Source organism: Fukomys damarensis, unplaced genomic scaffold (assembly GCF_012274545.1).
Source record: "Fukomys damarensis isolate Sample0158 unplaced genomic scaffold, DMR_v1.0_HiC HiC_scaffold_19, whole genome shotgun sequence".
Classification (NCBI taxonomy): domain Eukaryota; kingdom Metazoa; phylum Chordata; class Mammalia; order Rodentia; family Bathyergidae; genus Fukomys; species Fukomys damarensis.
Window position 1 is genome coordinate 45,796,935 of NW_022900931.1, and position 24,532 is coordinate 45,821,466.

The following is a 24,532-nucleotide window of genomic DNA, read 5'->3' on the forward strand; positions in this document are numbered from 1 at the left end:
TTTTTTTTTTTGTACCAGGGATCAAACTCGGGTCCTTGCACTTGCGAGGCAGGCGGTGTAACAACTGAGTTAAATCCCTGGCCTGATAAACATCTATTTATAAAATGCTCTCAGTTGTAGTAAGGAGTTTCATTTCCTATTTTTGGCTTCAACAAAATCCAACAAAGAAGAGTAGGAGGGTGTGAAAAAAAGAGAAATGCTTTGAAATGCCTGGGGGAAAATCTCCTATTGATTTCTATCTTATATCTTGCTAAAAATCACCACAAGAGGTAAATTTCCATTTCATAAAATCAATCCTCAGGAAAGAAGACAAATTCTGTGGAACATGAATATGGAGTGTCTGACTATCTCCCAAGAGGTTTGGCTTCTAGTTAAAACAATAAAAATGTTAACAGGTCCCCATCTTGTCCTTACTTGACAACATCTCTCAGAAATGGTACAGTGAAGAAATGATTAGCAATGTTGCCCGCGTTAAACAACAGTCGTCCATCTGAGCTTCGTTTTTGAGCTGTTGCCAGGGAAATTTCACTGTATTCTACCACCTGGTACACGCCGTCCACTCTGCAAACCACTCCAACTGGTTCAGTAGGGTTCGTCTTCTCTACCACCTGCCCATCAAAAAGTGACAAGAGCAGAGGAAAAAATTAAATGAATGTTCCTTCAGAGATTTGCCATTTGTCAAAGGCCATGTGTTCAATTTTGTTCATTGTCTTTAAGGAATTAACCAAGAGGAATCTTGAACTTTAGACAATCAATTATATTCTTTCACAGACTAATTTCAACTGAAAATGAAGCACATTAGCTCCTTCCTACATATCACTTAACCAAACCAGGGTAGAAATATCATCATACACACAAATATAGCCCAGAGGAAATTGCACAGGGCTAAGAATAATCAAATGAGAAGACAGTATTTCCCAAATATCTTGTATTTTTAAATTATTTATCCTTAACCACATTTAACTACTTTTAGAATAAAAGAAATTTATCTAGGATTCACAAGACAAAAGACTCAAGTAAAGCATTTTGTCTCTCATTTAATATTGCCCAGATCATTATTTATTTTGAAAATAGTGTTTCGATTTTCCCCCATGAATATAAAGTGTTGTATTTGATTTGAAGGATAAGAAGAAGGAGAGTTAAAGCAGGCAGGTCACTGGGCTTCTACTCTTACTTTAATCAGAAAAAAACTACCTATACTAACCCATCTTGCATACCTCATTTTGTTTAAAGTTAAGAGACTCTATATTTTAATAAAGTTTGAAAACCAGTGACTTGACAATTTATAATGGCTTCTGGCTAAATAGGGAACTGGGAGAAGAGTGCGTACCAAAACCAGAGGGAAAAGGTAAGGAGACATAACTTAAAAACAAAACAAAACACCACAGGTGATCCTGACATGCCTCCATCCTAATCACAACATCACTGACTCAAGTTAAATATTGAGAAGAAAATTATAAAAGCATTGTAAGCCAAGCACCAACATACAGTCAAAGTTCAGATGAAATGAAAAACCAACACAAGACTCAAACAATTAAGAACATCTGTTCAGTGGCCTGCCTTGCAAGCGCAAGGACCCAAGTTCAATCCCCGGTACCAAAAAAAAAAAAAGAATATCCGAAGGCACTGTTTTATTTGTACTGTCCAAGTAACAATTCTGCATGCTTCAGAATATTTTCAAAAATCTATCCCAAATTTGAAAAGTGTATCCCAAGTATACATGAAATCGTGTCAATAAATTTAAAACTTTTCTTCAGCAACTGATTTCTGAAAATAAACACAGCCAGGACCAGTCTCTTCCAGACAACTAAAGCCAGCATTGAGAACTTCATTTACACTGCAGTTATAGACACAGACACTGAGTCTTGAGCCCAGTGAGGCAGGGCCACTGGATATGTAAGCTTCTGTGTAGTTCACTGTTTGCCTCCCTGAAAAGAGCACAGTACTCAAAAAAAAAAAAAAAAAAAAAAAAGAAAAGAAAAGAAACTTTTTACCAAGGAAATGGATTAAACTAGAAGGAAACATAAAGCAAAATGACACAAACCAATCATGAATCTATCAACCTATCACCACCTCTTAATTCATATAGTCTACAGTGGGTATTTCCCCAGGCAGGGAACTTTGAAAACAAGTACCTCTCAGTCCCATATATACATATATATATATTTTTTTTAACACACAAGTTTTATTTTCTAAGCACCTCTACACAACCTCTCCCAACCAGCAACAGAAAATAAAAATAAGCATATTCATACTTTACATTCGCCAAGGGCTAATCTGTGGGTGTAAGGTTTATTTCTGTGACAAGTATTTACCTGTACATATTATAAAAGTCTAAATTACAGAAACTGCATGAAGTTGAAAATCAGTTTATATTATACAGAAAAGATGCACAATATACAATTAAAAGAATGGCTCAATAATCCATTAGTCTGGCTCTGCTAATGTAATGAAGGGCCTTGATCTTGGGACTTATAAAGCACTGGGAGGTGGTAATTTCTGAGATCAAACAGGTTGACCACATCTTTTCTGAGGTCCCACCCATGTTCAACCTCTTTAATCATACTTTATATGATTCTGAAGCTTATAGCCATGAAAAATTAATTTTCTATTAAAAAAAGTGACACCAAGAGGAACAGATCAGAAATAACTATTTTCATTTTTTAAAGTTTGTTTGAGCTTCATAGCAATTTATGATTCAATATACTGTTTTTTATTACAGGTTAGTAGCTAAATACATTATACTCTACAAATACTCAGGAGTGGACAGATGTCTTATATGAAACCAACTCTTTATTTTCAGAGTCAGAAGAAGTCTTACTACACCTATCAGTTTAAGTTTTCAAAAGTCATAATGATAACTTTTAAGATTTCAGTTTCTGGATATGGCTTTGCATTAGATTTGTAATTCGATTTTGAGAGAAGTGACATTTTACCATTTTTCTCCAACCAAGAATATGATATGTCTCTCTTGACAGGTCTTCTTTGTAAATCCAGATACTTCAAATTTATGTGTAGTTTGTTTTCATCAGAAGCCTATATGGTTTCTGCTTTTGGCAGAACAGTCTTCCTACCACATCAAAATTACAAAATTACTCTAAATTCTTCTAATACCTTTATAACTTTTTTATATTTAACTTTCCATTTGAAAGTGATTATGGTATGAACTTTAATGTAATAAAATATTAATAAAAATATGAAAAATTTCTATGAAAAAATAAAACAAATTTCCTAACAAAGTAATTAGAGAATAACAATGGTGTGTGTTATGACCCTAAAAGAACAGCAAAATGTTATTCAGAATATAAATCATAAACAAAAAAAGATTATCTTACAAAGAAGAAACCAAATAAAGGGACAAAATTTTCTCATGTTTTTTTTTATATGAAAAACATTCTCTATGAGAGAACAAAATAGGGAATAGATAAATAGGAATTAGGGAGAAATTCAAACAACTTCCCAAATTATCTATTCTGATATTTCATAAAGACTTTAAGATAAATGCTAATCTGTTTCATTTATATTACCACATTGTTCTGTCCATTGATATAAACTTTCACTCACAGATTTACTCTATTTTTAGCCATTTATTTCATTCATATCCAAAACTAAATTGAAATGTCTTTTCACTTTTATAAGGTATAGTATGATATTTCAATACATGTTTAAATGTGTGATGACAAATCAGGGTAATCAATGTTTCTATTTCCTTATTGTTTTATATTCACTTGTTAGAATGGCTTAGATCAAATAGACACAATAACATAACAAATGCTGTAAAGATGTGCAGAAAAGGGATCTCTTATACACTGGTGATGGGAAAGTAAATTTGTACAGTCACTAAAAACAGTAGGGAAGTTTCTCAAAAAATTCAAAACAGATCTAACACATGATCCAGCAATCTAACTACTGGGCATATTTCCAAAGAAAATGAAGCCAGCATATAAAGGAGGTTCCCGTGCAGCCATGTTTATTGCTGCACAGTTCATGATAGTTAAGTTATGGAATTAACCTAGATGCTCAACAGATGAATGGATAAAGAAAATGTATATACACAACAGAATACTAGTCAGCCATGAAAATGATATTCTATCACTTGCAGTAAAGTAGACAGAACTGTAGGATGTTATGTGAAAAAGTCAGACACAGAAAGACAACTACTACATGTCCTCTCTCATACATGAAAACTTAAATCAATCTGAATGTAAAAGAGTGGTTATTAGAAGTTGGGATGGGTGGATGGGGAGTAGAGACAGAGGAAGGCTAGGTAACAGAGAAACTTAAAATGTCACTTTTATATGTGCCTTCTTACACATGTGAATCACTTTTTTTTCCCATTAAGTTTATTGGTACATTTAAAGCAAACAATATAGTTACATTTATCATTGAGATCTTGTACTTTTACATGATATATCATGGTTCTTGTTTTTTCCCCATATCCCTGCCCTCCCTTCACCCTTCCCTATTTACAGAGACTTTGTTTCCTTTTTTTCATTTTTTCACATTTTTTTCTTTTCCCTTATTTCCTTTCCCCTATCCTTTCCACTTCCCCTTTAGCCATTTTCTTCTTATTTCATACTACCAATTATACCATTTGAACCTTATTTACACTTTCAGTTTTTCACACCAGAGAAACTATTCGGTATTTACTCAAGTGTGTCCTGTTTATTTCACTTAAGATTATGGCCTCAATGTGCATCCATTTAGCTATAAATGTCTCTAGTTTCTCATTCTTTATGGCTGAGTAGTACTCCGTTTTATAGAAAAACCACATCTTCTTTATCCAGTCTCCAGCTGACAGGCATTTGGGTTGTTGTGAAATTTTAGCTATTATGAACTACACACATGAATCTCTTTGTTGCTGATCCATTCCACTTCCATTAATCTGTTGTTCTATTCTGGTACTGTACTACACTCCTAGTTGGTTTTTATGTGTAATTAACTTTAATATCTGATAGACTGCCTCCAGTCTCCTTTATCTTTCAATGTTTTTCTGGTCATCTTTACATGCTGACTCTAAATTTTATAATCATTCTGCCAAATGTCCCCAAACTGGTCTCACTGGGACTTTGACTGAGACTGCTAAGAATGAGTACCTCTACAAACTTCCAGAACAGTAATGTTTATATCAATATTTTTAAGGCTTCCAATATTTTTAAAGCTTTGTGCAATTTCTACTTTATTTCTAGCTAAATCATATATTTTGTCTGCTACCATAAAGGTATGCTTCCTTTATCACCTATGCAACCAAAAAGCTGAGAAGAACAATGCCAAGAGCAGTCATCACACAGAAGTCCAGATCCAGCTCCTTGTTATGATCAGTATGCCAGTGGGAATTCTGGCAGTATTAACTTCATTAAATATCTTTATCCCCAGTCGAAAATCTCTATTGTATTCATCAGACTATCAAGAGATATTTTTAAAATGCCGAAGTGAAGTCAAAATCTGCTATTCCTACTGTCCTGCTCTTACCTACTACTCCAGTAACTTTGTCATAGGAAAAAAAGTAGGTTAATCTGATTGAATGTGACTTAATATTAATGAATTTACCCTGAGTCTAGTAATAATTGTTTACTTTCCCACAGATTTTAAACTCTCACTGTGGCTGACAAGTACTCAACATTACTTCTAGAATCAAGTATTGCCAATTAAAGAAAAAACTGAGTGTGGCATAGGTTAGAGAGATAAATGGTTCTAAAATATTCAAGTCACTGTAATAAGCCAGGTTTTATACCTGGAATGTTTATACTGACAGAGAAATACCATTTAAAGACTCACTATAGTTAAAAGTATTACCTTTGCCCCACAGTCTGCTCCTTTCTGGATGCAAAATCCAATAAATCGTGGGTCTGCCACTTTTACCAATATATTATCCACACAATAGACATGAATGCACCAAATGCCTCTTTGTTCCATATCCTCCACAATATTCTGGGCTGCAAGAGCCCGATAAAGACCTCCATTTCCATCTGGAAAATAACACAGCCATTGGTAGCACACAAAAATTCACTATAAGGACAACCCAAAGGCTGTTCATTGCTTCCAAAGAGGGACGGCGATCTCTGAGAGACAGTTTCATACTAAGAGCCAAGAAAATTAAACATCCATAAGAAAAAATTCAAGTGTCAAAAGTTATATTACACGATTTTGAAGGCTATTTAGCATAAGTATTCACAGAGCACCATTATCAATGTAGAAGCAGGTAACCCAAGGGCTATTTTCTTTTCCACTTAATCCTTTTAAATAATTTAGTCTATAATACATACATTGTACAATATAAAATTGAGGCAGTAATTTTTCATAACATTTCAAGTTTTATTAAAATTTCTGACTCAAGGGCCAGGGATTTAGCTCAGTAGTTCTGCCACCTGCCTCACAAGCACAAGGACCTGAGTTCAATCCCCAGTACCAAAAAGAAAAAAAAAAAAAAAAAACCCAACCTTTTTTTAAGGCACAAGTGTGATATGAAGGTCTATAGTGATTTAAACTAAATATAAGTAAAAGCTTTTCTTCTCTACTTTTCATGTTGCTTTAATGTAATTCTCCCATCAACAACTGTGGCCAATGGTTAAATGATGACAAAAAATTAGACAACTTCCCAAAATAAAGCTAAGAATAATAAACTCTTCCATTAACTAAAAACAATTATATTTTTTTAAAAAATATATTAACCACATTAAAAAGAAAATGAAGACAATGATTTATGTTATTATCATGTCCAGTCAACCATCAAATAAGAAGGATTACAAACCCGGGGCCATAGAAACTTTGTTCTTCTCTTCCAAAATAATTTTCCCATCAAAACTCATAGCAGGAAGCATTCCCTGCTGAAAAAAGATTACATTCTCTTTTTTTAAACCAAAGTACTTGTGCTTTGTGAAGAAATCCTTTGTCGCTTCCATTGTTCTGCCACTGGTCATTATATACCTTATGAGAAAAAACAGAAGAGCTTTCTAAGTGATAGTGCTATGCAAAGTAGGGCAAAATAAAGTTTATCTATTTCCTAAGCTAAAGAAAAAGTGAAAGATTTGCTTCTTATTTTGATCTTTTGCCTTTTTTCTGGATAAGATACATAAACTAGCTGCGACTCAAGAAGAATTTCTTCCACAATTTTATCAGTCTAGATATACAAAATTGCTTAACAATATTAAACATATTTCCTGCAGCACAAAATCTATTTTCAGCTTCAGTAAACACTTATAACTCTGGGAAAATGTATTTTAAATTTAATACTTCAATTCCAAATAAACAGAGACAAAAGATAACTATCTCTTATCTCTTCTTTTTATTAAAATTTGCAAGTTGTCACCTTCCATTTAGAATCATAAAACTATAATTATACATATTATTGTCACAAAAATTCAATTTATGCCAGTTATAGCAAAGGAAAAACTTCTATCTAAAACAACAATTGATAATTGCAGTAGTTTTGGGACTAGAACATATATTACATATAGGTAGGGATTTTCTTCTTTTGTGGCAACTTATTAACCCCTAGCACTTTGTTGAATGAATAAATGAATAAAACAAGTGATTCCTACTACATCAATATTTATCTAACAATTGATTCTGGGTAATTTGAACTTCTGGTTAAAAAACAACAAAAACAGGATTCAGAAGATGACAAAAGAGGTGGCTCAACTACTCCGCATAGGGCAAAAACAAAATGAGAGAAAGAGAGAAAAAAAAATCCTAAATTATAGTAAAGGGCCAGGACTGTAAGATGTTGGCCACTTAAAATATCTATGTCCTTCAAAAACTCTCACAGGAATTCAAAGGCGTGGTGGGGAGTTCATAGCAGGCCAGTACTAGTCTTCATAGGAGCTAGAAAAGCTGAGGGAAAAATGGATGGAAAAAAAAAAAAATCAAAGGAATCAGTGAGCTGTAGAAACAACTACTGGAAATAAAGACCCAGAAAAAGAGAATCTTTCAAAGGGAAATTAAGAATATTTAGCTGCCTTGCCCTGAGGGTATGTGCTAATTTTGGGCACTGCTAAGTGGTGGGGAATGTGCAGAAGAGAAATCAGTAGAGCTTTTGTTGTCATATGGGACTGAAATAATAAGACAGGGACCTGAGGGATATCAAATGCCATAGGTGATTTTCCCCCTCAAAACATACTAACATTCAAAACTGCTCTGGGAAAGTGATTAAGGAACCAAACCATTCCTGTAATCTCTGGGTACCTAGGAGACAAACACCAAGGTAGAGACTCTAAGAATACAGAGCCTTAGTAGAACCAGAGAACACAAGTTTAATGAAACAAAAAGAAATCAATGCAGCTTTCATCCAGAAGAAGAGAAGTTGGGGAGAGACACCTAGATAACCTAGCACCTGATGTGAGTTTCTAGAACAGTAGTGGCGAACCTATGGCAAACATGATGCAGTGGGCACACAGAGCCCTTTTCGTTGGCACATGAGACAAGTCACCCCAGCATTACTCCAGCAGCTGAACATCAGACAACAGCACACACAGGGGCCATGCACATGCTTGGAAAGGAATAGCAGAGTCAGGCAGTGACATCACAAGCACTATGGGCACTTGGTGTCCAAAATGTTTGCCATCACTGTTCCAGAATCATAGAGCCCACCAACTACCTGAGTACCCAGAGCAGTGGCTAAAATCGACGCATAGCGTGTCATTATAAAATCAGATACTAAAGGTAAGGGGAGACCCTAAATCTTTCAAAGAGGAAAAAGAAAGTGATTAGGAATCAATGGCATCACACATCTCAACAGCAATGCTGGAAACAATACAGCAATGCCTTCACATTCAGAAGGAAACTTAATTTTAATAAGAAATTCTATATCTAGACAAAGTATCAACCAGTATAAAGTTTAGACTAAGAGTCTGCTAAGTACTAAAAGGTACTTCTAAAGCTACTTGGAGATTAAAAAAAAAACAAAAAAAAAAAAAACAGAGTACGTATTGCTCATTAAGGCCATTGAGGTCATCTATCTAGTTTTAATATGTATTACTGTTAGCATATAAAAACTCACATTTACCAACAAAACCAGTAGTAATAGAAAAGGGTCTGCTTATAAATAAGTTATATATGAATTTTCAATATTATAAAACAATATATGTTCAGATACTCCAATGAAACATATCTTACCATGGAATGATGCATTTGTTGCCATAGTATTTCTCAGCTAACAGCTGTAGCTTCAGGATACGCTCTGCTTGAATTTGGAAAAGTGTCTTATGAGATGGTAAACCAACATCATACATCCCCTTGGGGTATGCAACTCCAAGTCTTGTCCCCTGCCCACCAGCTAGAAGGAGAACTGCTACTTTGTTCTGAGAAATCTGGAAAAGTCCTAGAAAAGAAAAAGAGTACACTTGTGTCACAAAATCTCTATAATTCAGCAAACACAAAGAGGTATGAGCAAAGACTTACCCAGTGTGCATAAAGTACGTAAAGAACAGTGTCTATATACAATCATGGATGCTATCATGTTAATAAGAATATTTCATTATTAAAACAAACTTATGCAGCCAAACACCAGAAAATGAATGACATATTTTAATAAACTAGTAAGATACTTCTTCTGGTAACATCAAGAGGCAAGAACCAAGAAATATTATAAAGGTTTTGCAAGAGCTTGATTGCTTATTAGATGCTATAAGTTAAGAAAAAAATAGAATAAGATGACACCAAGGTTTCAGGATGAATGATGATGTTATTACTTTGTTAATAAGTCAACCCACAAGAAATAATCATATGAATATACTAGCAAACTATGTATCTTGTAAATGCAGAAAAAAGAAACTTTCAGTTAGGAAAGCAGTGTGGTATAAGGGCTAAGAACCCAGCCTCTGAATTGCTTCTCGGCCTTTTGGCAAAGATCAAGTGTAGAACCCAGCCTCTGAAGTCAGAACACCAGGTCTGAAACTCAACTCAACCAAATGAGCTTGGGGAGTTACCTACAAAGGTCCTTAGGAGATTTTGTACAACGTGGGAAATGTTGTGTGTCCTGATTGCGGTTGAGTTATATGGTTGTATACAAAAAAATTATGTATTTCACTGCACGCAATAATACATTAATAAAATGTGGGCTGGGCATTTAGCTCAGCAGCATAGTGCCTCCCTCAGCATATAACAAGACTCTAAGTTCAATCCCTAGCACTGACAAAAATGAATAAATAAAATGCATAAATTTAAAAAATGAGCCATCAACAACATTTCATAAAGAATAATATGAGACTTAAAAGCCTTTTCTTTACTGATTTAGTTCTTCTGTCTGGAAACTGTCATTGTTCATCAGATGAATAGTAACAAGTAGTAACCAAACATAATGCTTGAAAAAATGTTATTTTCTGAACCAACATAACTTCAAAATAGGTTCAAGATCAAATGCAAAAAACAAAACCAGAAAGGCTATTTAAAAATAGACTCTCAGTTTGGACTAAAAATATAACACCAAAATCTTGCAATATTACACTTGTAACACCAATTCATCACTTAGAAGCAGACCATCTCAGCACCAAAGGTTTGTGAGGAAAACATTACTGGGAAACTGGGTCTCTGCCAAACAAGAAAGATTTAAAATGTCAGGTGAGGGTAAAGCAATGGTTGGTGCTTTTCCTTCTCGTTCTCTGAACTTCATACTTTTATTAAAACTACTAGAAATTTTGTCACGGAGGAGGCAGTGGTGGCCACTATCAGTTAGTGCTCTCTCTATATATATATATCTCCTCAGATTCACATTCATGTATTCAATCAACTATGGAGTAAAAATATTCAAAATAAAAAAATTGTGTCTGCACTACACTTGCACAAACTATTTTTTTCATTATTCCCTATAAGAATTACTTACATATCATGTACATTGTGTTAAATATTAATCTAAAAATGATCTACAGTATGTGTATGTGTTAAACTTTCTTAAATATACTAGTACAACGAGAACTTAAATATTAAATCTATCATATTAGACCTGTCCAGTCCTGATTCTATAATTTTTCGCCATTAGCACACACTACAGTCCAAAGTCATCACTCAGTAACTATTCTATTTTTTCAACTGAAAAAATTTAAAAACACATTCTATATATCCATAATTTTCATCTTTAATTTGAAACTAGGACTTAATCTTTTCATCTTGCATACAGTAAGAGTTGTGCTATTATCTGTACAGCATTTAAATATACCTTATCAGAATGTGAAAATAAGAAAATGAAATAATTTGAGAATCCAAAGTAGGTATAATTTTCTCCATTTTAAAGAAACAGACTAGTATATGTGAATTAGGATTAGATTCTGACTCCAGGGTTATTAACTACATGATACACTGCCTCCAGCAGTCTCAGGCCACACCCAAATATTCATTTAACACATGTATTACAGCACCATAATTTTTAGATGCGTAAACTTCCCTCCTAATTCTTTGTTGCTCTTTCTTCCCTTTACCACCAAATTTGTGAGAGGCTATGCTGCCTTTCACATTACACCCCACACAGAGAAGCTGTTCAAGAGGGGAAAGTTAACATTCTCCAAAACTTCCCAAACATTTGTATTTTGTTTTGTTTTGCAGTGCTGGCAATCACACCTGCTGGGCAAGTGCTCTACTGCTGAGCACTGAGCTATGCTCCCAGCCCTCAGCACTAAAACTTTTTCTCTTTTTTTGGTACTGGGGATCGAACTCGGGTCCTTGCACTTGTGAGGCAGGTGGCAGCACCACTGAGCTAAATTGCCAGCCCAAAAACTTTTAACAGCATTCTGGGTCTAAGTTAACTTTAAGCAAACCCCAAAACCACCATGCAACAAAAACTGACTGATATCAAAGAATACGAAGTAAACAGGAAATTACATAAGGGAAATTTTAAAACTGTTTTCCAGTTGGTTATTCCCATAGTCATCAGAAGCTATGATTTCTGCGGGATAAATTTAAGGATGCTATCTTTGACCTATGAAGCATTATTTCAAAATGTAAGTCCACAATCCAAAATTTTAAAAATATGTGTTTAATACATACAACTTATATATGTATTTAGTACACACATAATATTTGCTATAATTATATTATTAAATGCCAAGCAGATCTCATGTCTGTTCAGGTTAAGTTTTACTGCACAACAGATTTTGCATTATTTTACACTTGCAGATACAGAACTGCAGTCTATCTAGACACCAAGGAACCATTAAAGGCTTCTGAAATATTAAAGGGTTCTGAAATATTTCTGAACATTTTTTAAAAGTTTCAGTTACACATTTTAGACACAGAGGCTTTTGTCCTTTTTGTGCTACACAATTCCTCATAGAGCACATATGCTTTAAGTGTTTTACATTCTTGGGGCATTTGCCTTTCTTCTTTCACTTTATTCAGTCCAAAGGAGTTACTTTACCTGAAAAAGGTAAAGATGACCCCCACAGTCATCTTCCTGCTTCTGCACCTGCTCACTTGATGCTGCCCAGCATCAACTCAGTGTTTTCCACATTATTTTGATGACCAAAATATCACCTACATAAACTTTTCTCTTCCTCAAATCAGTTCCCTAAATTACTGCTTCATTCAAATTCCCCAGCTTTTTCAGTTTTAAAGTTTGCTAAACAGCAGCTCACCATGGCCTCAGTTCTTTTTCTGTCTCATATAGAACATTAATAATATATAACAATCCATAAAGTCTCCTGGTAAGGTGGAAAGAGCTTTGGAAAATAGCACACAAATAACTAATATGTTTTTGTCTCCTCAATGTTTTTCAATTCTCCTTGCTCTAATTTTTTCAATTTTCCTCACTGAATCTTCTGATAACTAATCTGGTCACCACTTCTTATAAGTGGCAATGAGATTATGCTTGCCAGCTATACATTTCCAGGTAAATATATGCTTACATCTCATCTCCATTTAACCACAACTACTACAAATGAGTTACAACATAATCCATTTGTTTGTGATAAAAATTTTTCTGCCTTAACTTCTTCCTGCTTATGCGTCTCATTTATGAGCAGAAAAAAAAGAGAACAAGCGGAAAGAAAGCAAGCCAGTGGCAATTCAGAAATGAATGCAACTACAGCTGTTGTCCACAGTATTGAATTATGTGTACACTGGTTCAAGTTATTGTCCACTTTAGCTGTGTTACAATCAAGTGCGTGTTTATCAAAAATATGTAACAGATCAGGATGTCTTATAATGACAGGTATAATGTGTCTTGAAATTAAGTGGACCAATAACATTCAGTAAACTTTTTGGTAATACCACTTTAAATTTTATGTCATAAATTTCATAATGGAAGCAGTACACCTACTAGAAAAATGTTGATTGATTATAAATATACTTAGCCAACATGACAACTAGGAAATTATAAGTTTCTCCTATCCTAAAACTTCTGCAGAAATATGAAAAAACTTACAAAGGGCACTATCATATCATCCTTTCCATCTCTCCATTTTAGGACAAAAGAATCAATAACTCTGCTACAGAAAAGACCTAGACATAGATCAAACTAGGGGTTAAAAAAAAATTGAAGCTCCAATAAGACATTTGGCTGGACATTCCAGGGACATTGTCTTGTAGGCCTAAGAGAATCTTAGCACTTTTTCTGGTAACATTTACAAAAAAACAAAAAGAACCATTCACAGTGGCCTGTGAGAGGTCAAATGCTTCCTGGATAACTTCCTGCTTGGACTCGTTCCTCCTGTACACTTTACTGTGTACTTTAACTTGGACTTGTGCCCAAAAAGGAAGGGAGAAGCATAGGTGCCTCTGAGGCAGAGCACTGCCAGATCTTTCATTTAAATTGTCAGCACGCCAGGACAGTGGTGTGGCATCAACAGATTACTGAACTAGTGGAGATAAAGGAAAGCTATCCAAAAAGGCTAGTCAGATACACTATTCTAAGTCTTTCATTTTTAATCACATGCTAAAGATGAAACTGTTTCCCCCAAATGGTGATCACAAAAAGAAACAGAGAAATCTCTATTTGAAGCTATTTTAGATATGAAAGGATTATAAATGTCACTGAGCATAGTAATAGCATTGTGATTATTGTTAAGAAGGCCATACATCTAGAGACACAAACTGAACTGTAAAAGGATAAAAATAACATGTTTAGCATTTGCCTTAAAATGTTGCGCAAAAGAAAAAAGAAAGGAATAAATGATGCAAAAGTAACAAAAATGTAATAATTTTTAATCAAAAGTGGCATGTATGGGAACTCAAGATACCATATTTGTCTCTAAAAATTTGTTCCAAAATACGCTTGGTATTTTTCAAAATAAATTCTGGAGTACACTATAAAGCTGTACACAAATCATAATCCCAATCTGTTGTGTATGTGTGTTTGTAAGAAAATATACCAGTGAGTATCAGTGGGTTGTGAAATAGGAGAAATTTATATTTCTTTGTTTACAATTTAGTATTTCCCAATCTAAAATAAGTATGTATTAATCTTAAAATAAGTCTGTTAGAAATATCAATATGCTAGATTTAAGAAAATGTAAAAGCAGTGATATCATAAATACGTTTTTTTTAAACATTCATTTTTTTCCTACAATACTAACATATGGTAAAGAAACACAAAGTTAATAGGAAAATGTCTCATAGGCAAAAAAAAAGGCTAATACTGAATAGTAATTAGTTTTTATAGCATAAATTAGAATATTACTTTGTATTCAAATATGCATGCATTTGTTTTAATAAAGAATGGAGGTCTTATTAAGCAAATATATATTTCCCAATGTATTGTTGCTAAAATGACATTCTTTTTTTTTTTTTTTTTTTTGTACCAGGGATCAAACTCGGGACTTTGCACTTATGAGGCAGGTGGCAGAATAAAATGACATTCTTGTCAACGCTTCTAATTATTTCTCTTTCAAACTTTGTGAAATATAGATCTTCCAGTTTTTTCTCTACATTTACTATTTATACTTAGCCAGAAAACTTCAAAAATAACTTAAAAAGCAAAATCTCTCTTCAAAAAGGAGCTCACTTACGCATTTTTCTACCTTACATTTAAAATGTCCATTTTCATCTCAACAACCACCAGCCATTTTCAAATTACTGTGCATGCTTTTATTTCCCCCATCCTGAAAATAATTGTCCTTGTTACAATTATCAGGATCCTCCCACGATCTGAAATATAATGCCATAATCTTTACAACAGTAATCTCCCTTTTGATAACTCACTGAAATTTTTATTAGAAATTTGCAAACACAAGGTAGTTTCTGGCAAAGTGAAAAAGATATAATGTCTGTTACAAAATCTCCTTCTCCAACCCTATAAATAAATATTGTTTCCTTGAAACCAAGCCAGAAAGAAGTTTGCTTTACACCATCTTATGCTATACTTGGTTCAAACAGTTCTGGATTATAGCTTCACTGAAAAGTCACAAATGTAGACTGGTTCCACAGATTCTAACAAAAAAATCATAAAGAAGATAAAAATCATAGGCTTATTAATTACTGCTTTTGGTCAAAGCTTTGACTTTCCATAAGTGTTAATACTTGGTTTTTTGTTTTTATTTTTGTGTTTTTTGTTGTTGTTGTTCTGCTTTGCTCTGCTTTCTTAAGATAGGGTCTCACTATGCAATTCAGGCTGGCCTTGAACTCACTGCAATCCTCCTGCCTTAGCGTTCTGAGTGCTAAGATTACATATGTGAGCCACCATGTCTGGCTAGGAGTTAATACTTGTGAGCCAAAATAAATCTCTCCTCCTGTAAGAGAAAGTAAGTTAGTACTCAGACTCTATCCTCTTCAAATTCCAAAGAGAAATTAGGCAACTAGGATATTAAGAGAGTAAGAAGAGGCCTACGTGGCTTCTGGTTTAGAATAAGTAGCCTTTCTAAACCCAGGGAAGTAGGGCAGCATTAGTAAATCTGACGGTAGTAAGAGTCATGGTATCACCAAAATTCTCCATTCATAAGGATTCATCTGTAAGTCACACTTTAGAGACTGAAGTTTAATTTATGCAAGAAGCAAATTTATCCACAAATGAGCATTTCATATTTGAAAATCACTTTTTTTTTTTGCCATGCTGGAGTTGAATCCAAGGACTCAAACATGCCAGACAGGCATGAACTCTACCTATGAGATATATTCCCAGCTCTCTGAAAGGCACCTTCTAGAGGAACATCCAATTATTTTCAAACTGCTTCGTAACCTTCAAACCCTTTGAAACAAAACCTCACATAAAGATCAAATACATAGGATAGAAAAAGAGAGCTATTTTTCCAGCAGGGAGACAGGGTTACAGACTTACCTAGTAAACTTCTCTCCCTCTATGAGACAGCTCCCCTAGCAGAGAAACCCCTATGGCTCTTTGGAATAGTTTGAAAATCAGTAAATCTGTGTGTCTAGAGGAAAATTTTTTAAAAACTAAAATTAGGCCTTCAGCTGTTTCTGTTATTTTGATATTAGTTTCTGCAGTAATTTGTCCTTTAAAAAGGACAGAAAATTTTGAGTCCAAACCGCTCATTCATAGTTGAGGATATGAGGCTGGGATTTGACAAGGAATGTGTACAAACAGTCAAGGGCCTTGGCTACCCTATTTAGTCAATTTTTTACTTACAGAGTAGTAAATTACATAAACCATATCTCTCAATTCCACCAACAAGCCACAATTCAGCCATTCTGCCACAGTCAAAAGCACAAATTAGTGCAGTTATGAGGACAGATTCTATCATATCCTTTACAATAAAAAGTTCTGGGTTAATTTATTAAACATCACTAATCAACTTACAACTGCAAAACTCTTCTAAATGTGACCTTACATACACAAAGAAGTAAGACAAAGGTTTTCTTCAAGAGTTACAGTGAGATGAGGAAGACAAAGATAAACAATGAAATAAGGCAGAATGAAATATAAGTAAAAACAACTAATTCCAATTTGTCTTGGGGCTGGTGGTGCCAGCACTTGGAAGTCTGAGGCAGGAGAATCATCTTGGGTTCTAGGCCAGCCTGGGCTATATAATAAGTTCACAGCCAGGCTGGACTACAAAGTAAGATCTTGTCTCAAAAAAATTAAACATAAAAATATATGTATATATGTAGATATAGATACACACATACACACACGCACACAAACACCCCAACTTGGGACACTAAAGAAAACATCATGAGCAAATAACAGGTGAACAGGTATGGTGAACCGTAAATAATATGTGTAAATTCCCTAAGGGACAAAGCCATAACAAAGCAGAAATCTAAGAGGTGAACTTAGAAGGTGATCCAGCATGGTAGAGAAAGGATGAAGGCCAGACAAGCTAAGGAAAATACGAACAAGGAAGGAAAGGACTAAAAGAGCATTTAGGGAAAAGTAAATTATTTGGTTCGGCTCAAGTGAAATGATTTGGTGGGGTGGCAGCAGGAATGAGGAGAAATATGAAAGGAAACAAGACCAAAACGCTAAGGCGGGTTTTTCAGAAGAAGCCAGCTACAACTGAAATATTTAACTTGTGCTTGGCAATTTCAGGAAAAACAATCCAGAAATATAGAAATTGAGGAGGAAAAGAGGTAAATTAAGACCAAAGTGAGAAAAGCTTTGAATCAGGCATCAGAAATGAAAACAGATGTAAGGGCCAGCAATAAGAGACAATCTGTCACTCTGGTGACAAGTTACTGTAGAAACTAATCCAAAATAACACAAATAGCCTAAGACCTAATCCAGATGCCTCCCACCCCCATTCACATTACTATCCAGACTTGATTACCTGGTTTAGATAGTATGAGAATCAAAATGCTATTTACATGATCCAACTACTTTAACAATTTTAGTGTATCTCCTAATAAACTTTGTAACCAACAGTCACACAGTACCTTCACTTTCCCAGGCCTGGAGCTGATCTTGGTCCCTAGTGGCACTGCCCAAAACCTCTCGAGGGACAGGTTTCATTCGTGCATCTACTTTCTCTTGGTGAGAAGACTGGTTAAATCCTTCAATAGCCTTTTGGAAAAAGAAATTCAGCTCCTCAAAGTTCATGGCCTGGAGCTCCACGTAAAGTTCAACCTGTTGGGCTTCTTCCAGTTCATTCCAGAACTGCAACAGGTGTTCTTGTCCAGCTTTGGACAACCTGAGTTTGAGGTCATTAACATTCATAGTGCTCTGGTGGCCAGGCTTTGTGAAAGCAGGAGTATGATTTCTGCACCTGTGAACCTAAAAGAGAAAAGGAATTAATATCAAGCCAAAGTCTAACCTTCAAAACTGAAGGAGTTTTCTTACTAAATTAAGTACAGTTACTAATCACATTAACAACATTTTGGTCAACAACAGACTGCAAGAATGATAGTGGTCCCTTAAGACTGCACTGCCTACTGATGGCATAACCATTGTAGTTTATATAAGTAGACTCTAATGTTTCCAAATGATGAAATAGCCAAATAACACATTTCTCTGAATGTATCTCTACCATTAAGCTATGTATGACTACACTGAAAGAAAATGATGTGAAGAAATTAACTTATTATGCTGTGCATGGCAGTGCATGCCTATAATGTCAGCACTTGGGAGGCTGAGACAGAAAGATCACCTCAGAGTTTGAGGCCAGCCTGAGCTACAAAACGAGTTCAAGTCCAGCTTGAACTACACAGTGAACTACACAGTGAGACCCTTCCTCAAAAATCAAAAATTGAAACATAAATAAATAAAAAGAAATTAATTTATAGCCAGTCGTGGTGGCACACACCTGTAATCCCAGTACTTGGGAGGCTGAGGCAAGAGGGTCACAGTGAGTTCAAGGCCAGCCTGAATGACAGCGTGAGACCCTGTCTCAGAAAAAAAAAAAGAAAGAAAGAAAGAAAATAAATTAATTTCTGCCTTTCTGTCACTCAATATTTCCAAGAAACCAGGTTTTAAAAATAATAATAATTAGCAGTATGTACCAGACTCTTCATGAAGAACTTTATTCACATGGCCTTAATTTTCAACAACTCTATGACATATATACTATTGTTTTCACTACTTTAAAGTTAGGACAGAGACAACCCAGCCAACTGGCAGAGTAGGACACAAACCCAGGCAGTCTGATTCCACATTTATTACCACTATACCACTCTGATTTAATACTTCCACTGTTCTCCTTTTATCTCTAATGAAAAATACCTGTTATACTCAGAATACAGTAATATTCAGAATATAGGACCACCTATAACCATGAAAAACACTATTTATAACAACAGTAATTTTTGCAAAGAAGTAATAAAGTCCATTATCTCTACTCACTAAGAACTTGGACCTTAATTAAAAAGATAAGCAATGCACACATAACAATAAATAACACAATGTTTTTAAAGGAATATTCTGTGATCATATAAAAAAATGTTAAAATACAGTACTAAAAATAAAAGAATGAAATATTTAATCTATTCACCTAATACAGATAAATATAAGAGACAGGCATTGGCTAGGAGATCACAATCTAGCTGCACCTCAAGGGTTTAGACTATATAGATAAGATCAGGAAACCAGCAGAGCCTAATGACTAAGAAGAGGGCATGAGTAAAATGAAGAGCAGCAAGAAAGCAAAAGTCAACAGGGCATGGTGGCACATGCCTGTAATCACAGCACTCCTGAGGCTGAGGCAGGAGAACTGTCAGGAGTTCAAGGTCATCCTGGGCTACACAGTGAGATTTGGTTTTAAAAAAAAAGAAGGAAGGAAGGAAGGAAAAAGAAAGGAGGAAAGGAAGAAAAGCAAAAGTCTTATACAGAATGATAGGAATTGGAAAAAAGTAGGGCTAAACCATAAAGTGCCTTGAAAACTACACAATGAGATTTACACCTAACGGAATAAGTGTATAGAATAATGGAAGCCAACAGACTACTAAATATAAAGATGAGAGAAAGGAGTGATGGCATGGAAGAGCTTGTCAGGATGGATGGACATTGTCTTAGTTACTTTTTCTGTTGCTGAGACAAAATGCCCGTTACCCAAAGTTAGAAGAGGAAAGGTTTATTGTAGCTCACAGTTTATAGAGGTTTCAGTCCATACTTGGCTGGCTCCAGGAGCATCACAGAGGAAACAGTCCATGGCAAAGCACAGCAGGAAGAAGGCAGAGGTAGCAAGCAAGACTCTCTTTTTGTCCCTTTTATTTCATCCTGCCCTTAGGGGTAGACAGCACTCACACCCACTGTGGGGCACCCTTAATTCTATTAAGAATATGCCAAACCAATCAGTGGACTAATTTAGTGATCACACACCCGTGATCCCAGCATCACACACTCTAGATACAGCCACCTATGACCTCATGGAGGCTTTGAAGGGACATCTAGACACAAGCTATAACAGTTAGAAGCAGGACAAGTTAAATGGCAACTGCAGGTAAGAAAAATCAAAAGTTAGAACTAGATGTGTTGCAGAGGAAAACAGAGTGAAAGGGAAAGTTGAAGGTCCCTGAGAGTCACCAGTGCATTGGAACTACTTACTCAGATTTAAGGGGTAGAAAAAAATAGATACCAACCCAAAAAACAACCCAATCATCTTTACGTTTAGTACAATGGCAAAAGGTAATATAGCATAGTTCAGAGCTCAATTCTAGAGTTCATTTGAGTCCCTTGACTTCACCATGCCTCAGGTCCCTTCCCTGTAATGTGGTATTAATAATTGTATGACCTCATCACAACCTTTGAAGAACCACCAAACACCACTTACAAATTCGGGTCAGGAGAAGCAGTGCGTCCTCTGAGGTGGTAGCAATAACAGTGCTTACAGTCTTTGCAAAAAGAAAAGACAAGTATAGCTTTGCCCACTTGCAGGATTGGACAAAGAAGAGTCAAAAGGAAAGCTGTCCCCAAAGAAGATGATAGCAGGCAACCTGGAAACCCAGTTCACTGGTCCTGCTGCAACCATGAGAAGTCTTTTCTCATGGCCATGAATGAGCCTGCAACACAGTCATCTCTTGTACTGCACGCTTATGGGAATCCCCAATGCTCCTTAAGTAGATGTCAGATTCTATCAAACAGAACTGCCATTTATTTCTGGCTCTCTTGCCTGCACTAGTCACATACTTTCTACTTTGGTGTTTAGATCTGTAAAATAAGAATAATAATACTTTCCTCACTAGGTTCATAGGCATAACTTAAAATCAACGAGAAAATGAGGCTCAAAGGTAATTTGCCCAAAGGTATATAACCAACAGGTAGAAAAACAAGAATTTTAACTGAGATCTAACTGATTTTAATATCTATCCTTTCCCACAATACAGCTCTCATAAAAGGAGTGAAAATACTAAGAATCCAACTAAAGGTGTCATTAAAATGAGGCAGCATTGGTAACCAGCCCTGGGTCAGGACAGACTAGCTGGACTCGAGTTCTACCGCATTCAAATCTTGTGGTCTTATATTTTAATTTTTCTCATCTGTAAAATTGTACTAAAATCAGTATTTACTCTCAGGTAAAAGCACTTATGAGTCAATATGATGAAAACATTTAAAATAGTGGCTGGCATAAAGAAAATCCTCTATAAATGCTATTGGCTACCAGTACCTAAGTGAAATTTGCCTTCTAGAGCACTGAATCACAGCCTTCAGAACTTGAGAACTACTATTTGAGTCAGGCACTGGAGACTGCAAAGAAGTTCACCAAGGATATAAGAAAAGAAAATCTACTCCATGGGAACAGTATGAAAAATGGCTCAAGAAAATAAATGTATGCAACAAATAAGGTCAGAACATGAGCGGCTAAAATTTTATCACTACTGTTTCAGTGGTAGTACATTGCTTAACAACAAGGATACACATGAGATATGCGTGGTTTTATCACCGTACAAACATCAAAGTTTACACAAACCTTGATAATTACTCAACGTAAGTTACAGAAGATACTTAATTTAGTTGTATACTTTATTCAAGTTGTATGTTCTGTACATAAATGTACGTGCTGCTCTTTTATTGGACTTGCAGGGCAGATTTGTTCATGCTAGTATCACTACATACATGAGCAATGTGTCATGCTACATTACAGCAGCAACAATGTCAGCAGGCAACAGGATTCTGGAGCATAGTGAAAATCTATGGGACCACCGTAACATAGTCAATCTGTAGTTGACTGAAACACTGTCAACTGTACATCATGGAGGTTTATTTCCTTTGAGTCCGCAAACACCCTTTCCACTTATGTAAATAGATTAATCATAAAAGCTTCCTTATAATGTACAAATATATTTAATAGGCAATTTTAAGAAGAAAATTACTTTCATGTGTTATAATTGACCCATCCCCCACATATGTAATAAACTTTTACTGTCTACCAAGTACTGATCTGTGAGATAAGGACAAATAATAAAGAAAGCAACAATGTGCATGCTCATATTCCAGTGTAGGAGACAAATACATAAAATATCAGATAGTGCTAGGAGATAAGGTCATGAAAAAATTAAAGTGGGAGAAGGGACTAAAGAGCAACAGGGGTGATGATGAGTACTTCAGATGAGTGGCCAAGTAAAGCCTCTCTAGAGCTGATATTTGTGAATACATCTGAATGAAGAGAGGGACAAGCCAAGGTAAAATATTTGGTAGCCCCCAAGACAGGAATGTGCTTGGTGTGTTCAAGATAGAACAAAAGGTTGATATAGCAGATGTGGAACAATGAGAAAATAAGGCCCAAAATGTTAACTTGTTGCCCAATAATCCATATGGAAGGAAGGAAGGCCAGAAAATTTAACAGAGACCAGATCAAGGTGGGCCTTGTGTTCACGGTAAGAACTTTCAGGTTTAGGAGGCCACTGGAGAATGACTATCATGGCATGATTTATTTATTTATTGGTACCAGGGATCAAACTCGGGACCTTGCGCTTGCAAGGGCAGGCAGCAGCACCACTGAGCTAAATCCCTGGCCCATGATTTAGGTTTTAAAAGAATCATCTGCTGTTGTGTGCAGAAGACAGGGTAGGGGGAATACTATAATGAAGGCAAAAGTGGAAGACCAATTAAGAACTACTACTGTAAACTAGATAAGAGATAGTGGTGGCGAAACAGACCTATGAGATTAGGTAATAAATTGAACATGGAATAAGAGAAAAATATGAATAAAGCAAAGATGACTCCAAGTAGTGGTGCCATTTACTAAGGACAGAGAAACACTAGATGAGAGCAAATTTAGGGATATGAAGGACAGAGAAAATCAATACTTCATTTTTGGTCATGTTAAGTTTGATATGGCTTTTAAACATCCAAATAGCAATGCTGATTAGACAGCACAACAGTAGTTTAGACTTCGGAAGGAATACCAGAGCTAATGGTAAAACTTTCAACGTCATTAGTATACATAAGTTATGGCTGAATGAGCTCCCCTATGCAGTGTAGGCAGATATTAAAAAAAAAAAAGAAGACTGAGCCTTGGATATTGACTAGGGTATTAAAAGTTATTGATTGACATAAATTTCAAGAGTCATGATGCTATACTTTTATTGTTTTAACACATCACTTGAAATAACAGTTGAGACTGATAAGATTTATAATTGTTTTATAAGGAATGAGTCGCAGTTATCATTTACACTTTTAGTTTTGCCCAGATGTCTTCCCAGGTTTGTTTTTTATTTTTTGTTTTGTTTTGTTTTTGTAGACAGGATGTCACTATGTAGCTCAGGCTAGCCTTGAACTCACAAAGATTCTTGGACCCAGGCTCCCAAGTGCTGGGATTACAGGTGTACACCTCCACGCCCAGACAAGTACCAGTTCTTAACCCTTCACCAACAGCTAATCCTGTATGAATCATTTCACTTCCTTGTGCACACAATTTCTCATGAAGAGACAACCCAACTTTTCCATATATCTTCAGAAGAATCAAGGGTGGAAAAGACTGCCTAATAAAAAGCATATGTAAACACTCTTAACATTTTAAGTTATAAATGAATTTTTTTCCTAAAAAGCCATTAGATACTCATCTACCTTCAATGATTTAAAAAAAAAGTACCCAGTTAAATAAGACAACACATATGTTCAAGTTTGATAACTGGGCTCAGAACACTGGCAATACAGAGTGACAAGGTCACTTGCACTCATTTACAATGTTCAGAATGCAAGAACCACACTTAAGTTTCAGAAAAGCATAATTTATCTATGTTCCCTTGAGGCAGAATAGATCCATTCTCATTTTGTAAATACAGTACTAATGCTGTTAAATGGTGTATATATGTGTGTAATGGTATGCAGCAATAGAGTTAAGAGAGTGAAAAGATACCTATTTTTGACAACCAAAAGTTGAAAATCGGCTCTAAAAATTTTAACATGCCCAAAGACTAATACACTGAACCTAAACAAATGACAAATTTGATAATAATCCCCCATTGTTGAATATACCTCTATTATAATGTAAACACCAGAGTTAAAGAAATCTTGTGTCTCCTCCTTCTCGTCCTCTGGTTTCCTCTCTGTCGCTCTCTCTCTACTACTACTACTATATGTATGCTCTTAAAACGGTTAAGTAGGGTCAGAGATTCAGCTCAGTGGTTCCGCCACCTGCCTTGCAAGCAAAAGGACCCGAGTTCGATCCCTGTGTACCAAAAAACAAAAAACGGTTGAGTAGAGCTGTTAGACTAGAGTTTCTGAAAAATAGTATTGAGGTTGTGCCATAACTACTGACTGAATCCTACAAACGTCTGG

General features: G+C 35.4%; 1 protein-coding gene across 2 annotated transcripts in view; it reads right to left on the bottom strand.

Annotated features, from left to right (window-relative positions):
• The window catches only part of Uap1 (UDP-N-acetylglucosamine pyrophosphorylase 1), a 31,105-nt gene extending 12,453 nt beyond the window's left edge, over positions 1-18,652 (bottom strand). For both annotated transcript variants that reach the window (XM_010611284.3, XM_010611283.3), the window contains exons 1-6: positions 18,621-18,652; positions 17,755-18,091; positions 9,115-9,319; positions 6,752-6,927; positions 5,797-5,969; positions 415-608 (exon numbers count right to left, since the gene is read on the bottom strand). In XM_010611284.3, the coding sequence (XP_010609586.1) occupies positions 415-608; positions 5,797-5,969; positions 6,752-6,927; positions 9,115-9,319; positions 17,755-18,034 (1,028 nt within the window). In that variant the 5' untranslated portion in view covers positions 18,035-18,091; positions 18,621-18,652. The remainder of the gene's footprint in view (positions 1-414; positions 609-5,796; positions 5,970-6,751; positions 6,928-9,114; positions 9,320-17,754; positions 18,092-18,620) is intronic.
• Between the last annotated feature and the right edge of the window lie 5,880 nt (positions 18,653-24,532).